This window comes from Oncorhynchus gorbuscha, linkage group LG04 (genome assembly GCF_021184085.1).
Source record: "Oncorhynchus gorbuscha isolate QuinsamMale2020 ecotype Even-year linkage group LG04, OgorEven_v1.0, whole genome shotgun sequence".
Classification (NCBI taxonomy): Eukaryota; Metazoa; Chordata; class Actinopteri; order Salmoniformes; family Salmonidae; genus Oncorhynchus; species Oncorhynchus gorbuscha.
In genome coordinates, this window is record NC_060176.1 from 67680668 (window position 1) to 67693703 (window position 13036).

Below are 13036 nucleotides of genomic sequence, written 5' to 3' on the forward strand. Positions count from 1 at the left end.
TTGATGTGTGCTGTCAAACGCCCTAGTGATAATTATACAGCATAGGCTACAATGGAGTCACACATTAGAAATGCTGTGTGCCCTTGGCTGTTACCAGGCCATAAAGAGCCTAGGTTTTTTAATCCATAAGTAGTTTGCAGTTGCCTAACTTTCATTAATGGTGCCTATTGAATGTTCTGGCTCAATTAACCAAACATGGATAGTAATGAAGAGTCTGCAGAATTAAAGAAAAGGGTAGGCATAACAGATTTTCTTTATTTATTGATATAATGACAAATAAAAAAAATAGCCTGTTTGATGATGATATCCACACAGAATGGATTATCTGTAACCGGTGTGTGAGAGAGGAATGCCTTTCACACAGTCATAATCAATGGTTGCTGTGTAAAGAGTGCAGAATTAACTTAGACTGTAATTCGATGTTATGCTCAGACGATGGGACACTGATTAAAACAGCTGATCAATTGTATTATAATCAGTATATTTACTGCGCATCAACCACATTCTCAAACGGCACTCTGCTTAAGGATGAGTACGTTAGAGCAAACTTTGCACTTGTAAGATAAATGCATTTTGCTTGACAGCAAAATCTATAGATTAAACAAAGTACAGGACTCAAAATGACTAAAAGAGATACGGAATATCAACCTCTGCTTGAAGGTATCACGGAAACAAAACAGAAAATTAAGGTATGTATAATAATATAATAACAATGTGTTATTACTATATTAGTAATAATAATGACAACAGTAATAACACAGTAATCACAATTTATTATAAATACTACTATTATGATTACTATTATTATTATTACAATTGCTTGTAATGACAGTTTACACATGAATTATAGGTTACATAAATGTATTATAATGCATATCAACTAAGTCCACTGTTTTAAGTGTCCTTCATCTGCAAATGGGGCCTGAAATTATTCTTAACTTATTTAAAGAAACCTATAGTTTACTTCATTGTCTACACTTGGCTATTGTAATTAATAACCTTAGCTAAAATACAGTTGATCTGTACTTGTGCCTCATTTGAACTTCTGAAACCTATCTAATAGTAAAATATGATAATGATTAGGCTGCTCTTGATGAATGTTGAAGAGTACTACTGCACAGATTCTGTACATATTATGGAATGCTAATCCACCAATTATGTGTGTTATTGGTTTCAGTGTCCTAACACATCCCTTCTACTGGCAATTTGTGCAGCTTGCATCGGAGGAACCTTTCAATATGGTTATAATATTTCTATCATCAATTCCCCCACCAAGGTAAGACATTATTGTCAATATTTGTCTACTTAAATTGACTATACGTATATAGCTAAAGAGGAGAGGTTTAGTTGTTATTGAACTGATGAGATGATGATGAGGACATTGGATAATAATTTGTATTTTTCCCTCATTGAACCACGCCTGTGTGTTCAGAAAACAGTCACAGTCACATGCAACCCTGGAGACTATATTCCATTTCAATCTTAGGTCACACTACAAGGGAATCTTGACTAATCATTTAACACTAACAAGAATACTCTTTTGAGTAATTAAAAAAAACAAATTCTACCATTTAATTTCAGTAGCCTTGTGTAACTGTTGTGTAACTGTTGTGTGGTTGGTACATTTCTCACACACATTCAGGGGCACAGATGTAGGATTTTAATTTGATCTATATGTTCACAACAAAACAATCCTGCATTAACAGGATTTAAACATTTAGTGCATAATGTTGCTTCATCGGTGGTTATGCTATTAGCTGCATTGCCAAAAGTAGGTTACATGAAAAGTACAATAGTATTAATATAACTGTAGGTTTTCAATTAATTTATGTAAATCACAAAGCTCATCAGCATTGTCTGCGGTGCAGGAAGATTCTCAGCAACAAAAGAGTGATCAAATTAAGATCTTACAACTGTATAATAATACTAAAATAATGCAAATTATGATTACATTTCAGCTGTGAGCAATGCATTCTCTTTTCAAGGCAGTATTGAGTAAGGGATGCCTTCTTTGTCCAGTCTGTGCAGAATTTCATCAACCAAACCTGGCTGGAGCGCTATGAAGAGAACATCTCAGAGCAATACCTCACTCTACTGTGGTCCAGCATCGTGTCCATTTTCACAATAGGTGGATTTATTGGCGCGACTATTGGTGGAACACTGGCTATTAAATTTGGGAGGTATAGAGAAGTGTTTTGTTAATAGTGGCTACTGGCTATAATTCCCATTTGTATATTTGTGTCAGTCTCCAATTTTACTCATAGGCTATTATTACTATTTTAGCAATATCCATTTGACTGTATGTATTTTTTCTATCCGAACAAGGCACTTTCAATAAATGTTGTATTAATGGCAAATATTCTCTATACCCTGGTGCAGATAGCTTGTCTGTTGAAACATTGGATATTAGGTTATTCAATTATTGCATCTGAGCGCCTAGAGTGTGCGGCTCTCCTTTCATTTTTCAAATATTCTCTGTGTCACAGAAAAGGGACACTGATGATGAACAATGCATTTGCCTTACTGGCTGCTCTGTTGATGGGCCTGAGCTATCCCACTGGATTATTTGAACTGCTCATAATTGGACGATTTTTCACAGGAGTAAATGCGGGTAAATATGTCAGTTAGTTAGTCAAGTGAAGTGTTGACATCAGCAGTTTGCAGTCTTTATTTCTAAGATGAGTGTGTTGAAAAATATAGATGTATTGAAGGTTCTGTCTTGCTTGTAAGTCAATGTGCCGCAATTTGTTCTAACAATCTGCTGATTTGCAGGCATTGGCATTTGCGTTCAGCCACTGTATCTGGGGGAAATCGCTCCAAGGGCACTTCGTGGCGCCATGGCGATGGGGACCTCTATTTTCATCACTGGGGGCATCCTTACTGGACAGGTGATTGGGCTTAAGTAAGTTAAGATCATCCTGGACTAAAGCCTACCTCGCAGAGTACTTTGAAATGAAGACTGTGTATAATGTCTTGTCTGCGTTCCCACACTAAATGTGTCTATGATCCTGCAGTGAGCTCCTGGGTAAAGAAGAGTACTGGCCCATCCTACTCTCCACCACCTGTATCCCAGCGTTCCTGCAGCTCCTCATACTACCCTGGTTCCCAGAGAGCCCTCGCTACCTGCTAATCGACAGAGGGGATGACGTTGGATGTGGAACCGGTATGTTTCAATCACATGTAAAAATCCCTCTCACAAAGAACTGACAACTTGTCTTAAAACAACATTAATCGTGCTTTACACTATTTTGACAGAAAAAAAGTTGTTTCAGTGACAAATCAGGAAAGAACAAAGTGTGCAAACCTATATCGTAACCTACAATCATTGATCTAAAAAAAAAGAGAGCTGAGCTGCGTCACTCTCAGTCCCTGAACATTGATTTGACATGGTGCACATAGTGGAAGCTTTGGAGAGGGTGATCATTCCACCTTTATCTCAGATCAGAAGGGTCGGAACTCTGAAACATCAATTGTAGAAATATTTCAGAGATATACCGGGTCAAGCATATGACTGCAGTACATACAAAAAGAGAAGGTTACACTGCAAGGCAATGTCTCTCTAGTGACACAATCTTTGATTCTTAAAGAAATATTACTGTGTATCCCACTGTGTCTGATTTGATTGGCTGGGTGAATGAGTGGATTCCTATTTGTTATGAGTGTGAGGGATAACAAATTAACCGTGGAGGGGAGAGGGACCATGTGAGCTGTGTCTTGTGTTCCTTGTGGACAGCGATGAAGCAACTCCACGGCACAGATAACTTTGACCGCGAGTGGGAGGACATGGAGAGGGAGAGGATCAGTGCTATGGGGATCAAACCCAAAAAGCCCTGGGAGCTGTTCATGGACCGCAGCCTCCGCTGGCAAGTTCTCACCATCATCCTGATCAATGCCGCCCAGCAGCTCAACGGCATCAACGCTGTACGTCAGCAGCAGACCAATTCACCACATGACCCTATGAGCCCTCAGGGCTGCAATGTTTCTCAGTATAAACTCAAGTCAGCTGAGATGAGAAGATGTTGGTTTAAATGTACAATATTCCATTCAGTTAGAACCCTTTTGGGTTTCATGTAGAACCCTTTCCACAGAGGGTTCTAGATGGAACCCCAAAAAGTTCTACCTAGTACCAAAATTTATACTACAAAGGGTTCTCCTATGAGAACCATTTTAGGTTCTAGCACTTTTTTTCCCTAAGAGTGTATGTATGCCCTGTATAGTCTATATACTCTATAACAACTTGCATGTCCTGGAGGCTATATGAACTTAACGCGAGAGTTTTACATGGAACCCAAAATGATTCTATCTGGAACCAAAAAGGGTCCTAACTGGAACCGAAAAGGGTTCTCTTATGGAGACAGCCGAAGAACCCTTTTTGAAAGCTTATTTTTGTCAGAGTGTACGTTATGGTATACACTTTACACTATAGGGTATAGTATGAAGCCCCTGTGTTTAATTAGTTTTCTATAACTCTCTCTCTTTCTCTCACTCTTGAAGATTTATTTCTATACAGATTACGTGTTTGAGGAGGCTGGAATTCCAGAGGTTAACATACCCTACGTAACTGTGGGCACAGGAGCCTGTGAATGCCTCACTGCCCTTACCTGTGTAAGTGTCAACTATTGCTCAGAGTACAGATACTTTATATCCAAGTATTTTTAGAAGCATGCATGGAGTATATTGTAGAGCTTTTGTCACGCAACCCCATGCCTCTTTTCCACATTACTGATCACAAATTGCATCATACTATGGTGGTATTCCCACAATATTGTTCTCATAGAACATATTTATTCTATGATTTACAGTTCCTTGCAAAAGTATTCATACTCCTTGGATTTCTTCACATTATATTGTGTTACAAAGTCGGATTCAAATGGATTTCATTGTAATTTTCTGTCAACAATCCACACAAAATACTATTTTTATTGTATTTTTTAAAGTAATAGAAATTAAATAACAAAAATATGGTCGTTACTTTACTACTCAGCTCCCTGAGTCAATACATGTTAAAAACACATTTGGCAGCGATCTGGATTGTGCAACATTTCCCCATTATTCTTTTCATAATTATTCAAGCCCTGTCAAGATGTTGGGGATCATGGCTAGAAAGCAATTTTCAAGTCTTGCCATAGATTTTCAAGCAGATTTAAGTCAAAACTGTAACTTGGCTACTCAGGAACATTAACTGTCTTCTTAATAAGCTACTCTAGTGTATATTTGGCCTTTTGTTGGAGGTTATTGTCCTGCTGAAAGGTGAATTCCTCTCCCAGTGTCTGGTATAAAGCAGACGGAAGCAGGTCTTCCTCCAGGATTTTGCCTGTGCTTAGCAGCATCCCATTTCTTTTTATCCTGACAAACTCCCCAGTATTTGCCAAGCATACCCATACCATGATGCAGTCACCAACATGCTTGAAAATAATTAGGTAGTTACTCAGGGATGTGTTGTGTTGGATTTGCCCCAAACATAAGGCTTTGAATTTAGGCCAAAAAGTTTATTCCTTTTCCATGTTTTTTTTTGCAGTATTACTTTAGTGATTTGTTGCATACAGGATGCTTGTTTTTTAAAATGTTTTGTAGGCTGTATATTTGTATTCAACTTTTCACTCTGTCATTTAAGTCATTATTGTAGCGTCAGTGCAATGTCGTTGATCAACCCTCAGTTTTCTCCCATCACAGCCACTGAACTCTGTCACTGTTTTAAAATCACAAATGGCCTCATGGTAACATCACTGAGAAGTTTAATTCCTGTCCTGCAGCTCAGTTCAGAAGGACGACTGTATCTTTGATGTGTCTGGGTGGTTTTATACATAATCCACAGCATAATCATTAATTTGACCATGTTTAAAGAGATATTCAATGTCTGATATGTTATTGTTACCATCTATCAATCACTTCCCTTCTCAATGAGGCTTTCGAAAAGCTCCCTAGTCTTTGTAGTTAAATCTGTGTTTGAAATTCAAATGAAGTCGATTTGTCCTTAGAGCTCTGAGATAGGATTGGGTCAAGGCACAGATCTGGGGATGGGCACCGAAAAAAATGTCTGCAGCATTCTTAAATGGAAGAACTTTGGAACCACCAAGACTCTTCCTAGAGCTGGCCGCCGGGCCAAACTGAGCAATCGGCGGAGAACGGCCTTGGTCAGGGAGGTGACTAAGAACCTGATAGTTACTCTGACAGAGCTCCAGAGTTCCTCTGTGGAGAGGAACCTTCCAGAAGGACAACCATCTCTGCAGCACTCCACCAATCAGTCCTTTATGGTAGAGTGTACAGACGGAAGCCACTCCTCAGTAAAAGGCATATGACAGCCCACTTGGAGTTTGCCAAAAGGCACCTAAAGGAATCTCAGACCATGATATACAAGATTCTTTGGTCTGATGAAACCAAGATTGAACTCTTTGGCCTGAATGCCAAGCGTCACGTCTGGAGGAAACCAGGCACCGCTAATCACCTGGCCAATACCATCCCTACGGTGAAGCATGGTGGTGTCAGCATCATGCTGTGGGGATGTTTGTTTTTCAGCGGAAGGGACTGGGAGACTAGTCAGGATCAAGGTAAAGATGAACAAAGCAAAGTACAGAGAGTTCCTTGAAAACATGCTCCAGAGCTCTCAGGACCTTAGACTGTGGCGAAGGTTCACCTTCCGGCAGGACAATTTCCTAGTAAGCACACAGCCAAGAAAATGCCAGAGTGGCTTTGGGACAAGTCTCTGAATATCCTTGAGTGGCTCAGCCAGAGCCCGGACTTGAACCCGATTGAATATCTCTGGAGATACCTGAAAATAGCTGTGCAGCGACGCTCCCCATTCAATCTGACAGAGTTTGAGAAGAATGGGAGAAGCTCCCCAAATACAGGTGTGCCTAGCTTGTAGCGTCATACCCAAGTAGACTTGAGGCAGTCATCTCTGCCAAATAATCTTCAACAAAGTACTGAGTAGAGTGTCTGAATACTTATGTAAATGTGATATTTCAGGTTTTTTATTTTATTTTTATACATTTGCAAAATGTCTGTTTTTGCTTTGTCGTTATGGGGTATTGTTTGTAGATTTATGAGGAGTAAAATAGCACTTGAATCAATTTTAGAACAAGGCTATAACGTAACAAAATGTGGAAAAAGTGAAGGTGTCTGAATACTTTCCGAATGCACTGTATTTAATGAAGATACCAGTGGTGTGATATTAGTTATGACTGGAAACGTGTTAATTAGGTTTTTCAACTAAGAAGATCATATATTTCTCCACGGCTTGTCTGCTGGTATGTCATGTGAGATGCTGTGTCTTTCAGGGCATGCTGATCGAATCTCTGGGACGAAAAGTGCTTATCATTGGAGGGTACACCCTTATGGCTTTCTGGTGTATTTGCTTCACTCTGACCCTCACCTTCCAAGTAAAGCATCTTTGATTAAACAATTCCATTTTGTGTGAATGTTTTAATCAGAAAAAAGATAAATGTATTGCACTTATGCATTATTAAATGTGACTTGCTAGTTTCTGTAACGTCAACAATAGTATGTTTCTATACCCTTGTGTGTTACCATAAGATAAATTATATAAAATAAATTACGTTGGTGTTGCCAACCCTGAATGTGGCTTGGGTGGCCACTTTGGGAACACTAGTTTGTTTATGATTTTATTGATTTTATTGTGTGTTCTTTCCTTGAACACAGGGAGCAGGCCCATGGATACCTTATCTTAGTATGGGATGTGTCTTTGCTTTCATACTGAGCTTTGGCATGGGACCAGGTAACCTACAGAACTTACGTATAACTAATCTATGCCAGTATGGTGTGATCTCGCAGCAATATTATTTATCATCTGATTATAAATCAATTTAAAACTAACACTTTAGCTCAAGTTTTAGGTCAATTCAGGAAGCACACTGAAATTCAAATTATTTTCAATGCTTTTCAATTAAAATTAGTTTTAGTTTTTGGATTGACTGGAATTGAAATGGAATTGACCCCAACCCTGCTATACCTTCACTTTGTCCTTTGCAGGTGGTGTGACAAACATCTTGATCACAGAGTTATTCACACAAACCACACGGCCTGCTGCGTACATGATCGGAGGGTCCGTGAACTGGCTCAGCTTCTTCTTCATTGGCATGGCGTTTCCATTTATTGTGGTAGGTTCCAACTGTTTCGTGATACTTAACCTTTAAAATAAGGTGGTTACTGTTAGGTTATACGTATTGATATCAATTTGTAAGTCGCTCTGGATAAGAGCGTCTGCTAAATGACTTAAATGTAAATGTAAATCAGATTAGTTTTATATAAGTACCGTTGACTGATATGGAATTAGGATATGGTTGTTTTGAGAGCTGGCTTTAGATGGATTTGTTCTGCTCTTCTACTCCCACAGACTAAGTTGCAACAGTATTGTTTCCTGGTGTTCTTGGTTGTTTGTGTCTTGGTGGCTGTATACATATTCCTGGTAGTCCCCGAGACGAAGAACAAAACCTTCCTGGAGATCCAAACAGAGTTCCAGTCTGGAGAAAAGAGGAAGGCTTCCAAAGCTGACCACAGCCCAAGTACAACGTTGTTGTCAACCCCTCTGTGAAACACAGCTTCCAGTGTTTGCTGCAAATGTGTACCACACTAGGAATATCTCCCTGTCATATGGATTTTTTTAAAGTTCCAGAATGTTCATTCTTTGTCAGGGATCGTGATTTTGAAGAGTAGACATTATGATAACTGGAACACAGGAAACAACATATACTGGTCATTTGGTATTAGCTGCTCAGGATTAATTTATAAGAATTTTACTGGAAAATTATTTGACATTTGATCTATATCTGTATCTGCAAACATCTGCCAATTAACCTTTTGAATGAATAAAATACATTTTGAGATGACTATCTTCCAAGTCTGTATTTCCAATCAAATCTGTCCACAACATGTCAGTCTCCTAAATTAACACATGGAGAGAGGCTTACAAGTTTGCAGCCCACTTCAAATGTGAAGCAATCTATGAATTCATGGATTTAACTGGACCATACCATACTCCCACCCAAATAATCTCCAAACAAACTAGGACTCAGTTCAATGTTTTTGTGCTTACACACTTACAGCATCATATTTTAGTGTAGTCATAATGTGTTGTTACTTTACTTACTTTTTAGTTACTCAACGTTTAATTTGAGGTTGGATTACCGAGATTAAAATCAACAGAATCACAGCCACATGGCCAGGCCAGGGCATGTGATAATGAGGCTGTCTAGAAACTGAACAAAGGAATGAACATGGTCAATAGGACAAAAAATGCCATTGCAGCATTATAATATAATACAAGTGGTAATATTGAAATATAATAAAGAAATTAGCTAATGACAAAGTGAAAAAAATGTTTTTAGAAATGTTTGCAAATATCTTATTTACATAAGTATACACACCCCGGAGTCAATACATTGTTGAAGCACCTTTGGCAGCGATTGCAGCTGTGAGTCTTTCTGGGTAAGTCTAAGTAGTTTTCCACATCGGGATTGTGCAACATTTCCCCACTATTCTTTAAAAAATTCTTAAAGATCTGTCAAATTGGTTGTTGATCATTGCTAAGACAAAAATTTGCAGGTCTTGCCATAGATGTTCAAGTAGATTTACGTCAGAACTGTCTGCCTTCTTGGTAAGCAACTTGTGTAGATTTGGCCTTGTGTTTTAGGTCAGCGGTTCCCAAACTGTGGGGCGAGGGGGAGAGCTCCAACTGGCACACTCAGTCCAGTTTTCAACTTACTAATAGAATGTAATAACAATATAATGCACAAGGTACAATTGAGAAATTGGTTAGTGCAAACCTGCAAATTATTTTGCAAAACTGTTTGAACAGTTTGTGTCATGAACAGTGCTTGTGCCCATAGAAATAGATGTGGCATGCGCACAAGGGGAGCGCGTGATGTTCCCCAATGCTGGAAGGGGGGCCTGACTGAAAATGTTTACGAACCCCTGTTTTAGGTTATTGTCCTGCTGAAAGGTGAATTCATCTCCCAGTGTCTGGTGGAAAGCAGAATGAACCAAGTTTCCCTCTAGGATTTTGCGGTTAATTTTTTTATCATAAAAAAAACTCTCCAGTTCTTGATGATTACAAGCATACCCATAACATGGTATTCGGTAATGTGTTTTATTGGATTTGCCACAAATATAACACTTTGTATTCAGGACAAAAAGTGAATTGCTTTGCCACATTTTTGCAGTATTACTTTAGTGCCTTGTTGCAAACAGAATGCATGTTTTGGAATATTTATATTCTGTACAGGCTTCCTTCTTTTCACTCTGTCAATTAGGTTAGTATTGTGGAGTAACTACAACGTTGTTGATCTATCCTCAGTTTTCTCCTATCACAGCCATTAAGCATCCTTCTCTCATGCTACCAAACATACCCTCGTAAAACTGACTATCCTACCGATCCTCGACTTCTGTGATATAATTTACAAAATAGCCTCCAACACTCTACTCAGCAAATTGGATGTAGTTTATCACAATGCCATCCGTTTTATCACCAAAGCCCCATATACTATCCACCACTGCGACCTGTATGCTCTCGTTGACTGGCCCTCGCTACATATTTGTCGCCAAACACACTGGCTCCAGGTCATCTATAAGTCTTTGCTAGGTAAAGCCCCGCCTTATCTCAGCTCACTGGTCACCATAGCAGCACACACCCATAGCACGCGCGCCAGCAGGTATATTTCACTGGTCATCCCCAAAGCCATGTCCTCCTTCTCCCTCCTTTCCTTCCAGTTATCTGCTGCCAATGACTGGAACGAATTGCAAAAATCACTGAAGCCGGAGTCTTATATCTCCCTCACTAACTTTAAGCATCAGCTGTCAGAGCTGCTTACCGATCATTGCACCTGTACACAGCCCATCTGTAAATAGCACACGCAACTACCTCATCCCCATATTGTTATTTATTTCTTTGCTCCTTTGCACCCCAGTATCTCTACTTGCTGTTTCATCTTCTGCATATCTATCACTCCAGTGTTTAATTGATAAATTGTCATTATTTCGCCACTATGGCCTATTTATTGCCTTACCTCCCTAATCTTACTACATTTGCACACACTGTATATAGATTTTTCTATTGTGTTATTGACAGTACGTTTGTTTATCCCATGTGTAACTTTGTTTTGTTTGTGTCGCACTGCCTTTGCTTTATCTTGGCCAGGTCGCAGTTGTAAATGAGAACTTGTTCTCAACTGGCCTACCTGGTTAAATAAAGGTTAAAAAAATAAAATCACTGTAACTGTTTTAAAGTCCCCATTGGCCTCATTGTGAAATCTCTGAGCGGTTTCCTTCCTCTCCGGCAACTGAGTTCAGAAGGAGGACTGCATCTTTGATGCGTCAGGGTGGTTTAATACATCATCCACAGCATAATTATTGACTTGACCATGCTTTAAGATATATTTCATGTCTGATTCTTTGAGGCTTTTAAAATGTTCCCTGGTCTTTGTAGTAGAATGTGCTTGAAATTCAATACTTGACTAAGGGATAGATGTATGTATGGGGGACAGAGGAAGGGGTAGTCATCATGTCAACCCCTATTATTTCACACAGAGTGAGTCCATATAACTTATGTGATTTGTTAAGACAAATTTTACTTCTGATCTAATTTAGGCTTGCCTAAATAAAGGTGGTGAATACTTACGCAATTACTATATTTGAGTTATTTAAAGATGCAATATGCAGGAATCTCTCCGCTATTTCCTGGTTGCTAAAATTCAAATAGTTCACCTAAGTTCAATTTATGTGACAAAACAAGCAATGTATAGTGTAGAGAATCATTTTACCATCTAAACCGATGCAAAATATATTTTCAATAACCAAAAATAGAGTATCTTCAGCTGTTTGAAGCTGGTGTACAAAACCGAAAGTAAAAGATGCAAAAACTTAAAAAGAGGAAGCATAGAAATAGCGCATGTAGAACATATCTACTGCTTCTTAGACTTGCTTTTGATGAGAATGACATTTCTATAACTCACATTTCTATGTGAATTTGGTCAGGTGGCCCAAAACGTTACACATTACAGCTTTAATTTTTATTAATTTGTAAACATTTGTAGAGTATTTTGTGCAAATCAATTACAATCAATTCTATTTCAATCCCCCTTTGTAATGCAACAAAATGTGAAAAAAGTTCAAGGTGGTGTAGACTTTTTATAGGAAGTGTATATTGTGAAAGTACAGATACTCAAACTTTGTTTGACACCACACTCCACAAAGCAAGTCCTGCTGGCTCTAGTTTTATCTTATCTTGATTATTGCCCAATCATATGGTCAGGTGCCGCAAAGGACCTAGAAAAACTGCAGCTGGCCCAGAACAGAGCATCACGTTTCACTATTCACTGCAATCAGAGGGCTAATACCAGTACAATTATTATTATTTTTTAAACCTTTATTTAACTAGGCAGGTCAGTTAATTAAGAACAAATTTTGTTTTCAATGATGGCCTAGGAACAGTGGGTTAACTGCCTTGTTCAGGGGGTTTACCTTGTCGGCTCGGGGATTCGAACTTGCAACCTTTCGGTTACAAGTCCAACACTCTAACCACTATGCATGCCAGTCTCTCTTTGCTAAAAGTAGAGGAGAGACTGACTGCATCACTTCTTGTTTTTCTAAGAAACGTTAATGTGTTGAAAATTCCAAATTGGTTGCATAGTCAATTTACACACAACACTGATTTACCCCATCAGACACCAGAAAACCTGATTTTTAAAAAACAGATAAAGCAACACCTCATGGCACAACGCATCTTCCCTACTTGACCTAGATATTTTGTGTATGTACTGATATGTAGGCTGTGTGAGACGTTTTAAATGGATCAAATCCAATTTTTTAGTGGTCACATACACATGGTTAGCAGATGTTATTGTGAGTGTAGCGAAATGCTTGTAGATAATTACACCGCTCAAAAAAATAAAGGGAACACTTAAACAACACAATGTAACTCCAAGTCAATCACACTTCTGTGAAATCAAACTGTCCACTGAGGAAGCAACACTGTTTGACAATAAATTTCACATGCTGTTGTGCAAATGGAATAGACAACAGG

The 13036-nt window shown here is 38.7% G+C and overlaps 1 protein-coding gene across 2 annotated transcripts; it reads left to right on the forward strand.

Annotated features, from left to right (window-relative positions):
* The first annotated feature begins 94 nt into the window (after window positions 1–94).
* LOC124033399 (solute carrier family 2, facilitated glucose transporter member 11-like) lies at window positions 95–8836 on the forward strand. Of its 2 annotated transcripts, none has more exons than XM_046345425.1 (12): window positions 95–234; window positions 1178–1276; window positions 2020–2180; window positions 2487–2611; window positions 2773–2902; window positions 3015–3163; window positions 3734–3921; window positions 4495–4605; window positions 7278–7379; window positions 7660–7735; window positions 7990–8117; window positions 8354–8836. In XM_046345425.1, the coding sequence occupies exons 1-12, from the start codon at window positions 196–198 to the stop codon at window positions 8549–8551; spliced, it is 1506 nt and encodes a 501-aa protein (XP_046201381.1). In that variant the 5' UTR covers window positions 95–195; the 3' UTR covers window positions 8552–8836. The 2 variants fall into 2 exon arrangements, with proteins under 2 accessions (XP_046201381.1, XP_046201380.1); XM_046345424.1 differs by having other exon boundaries at window positions 159–689.
* The last annotated feature ends 4200 nt before the right edge of the window (window positions 8837–13036 follow it).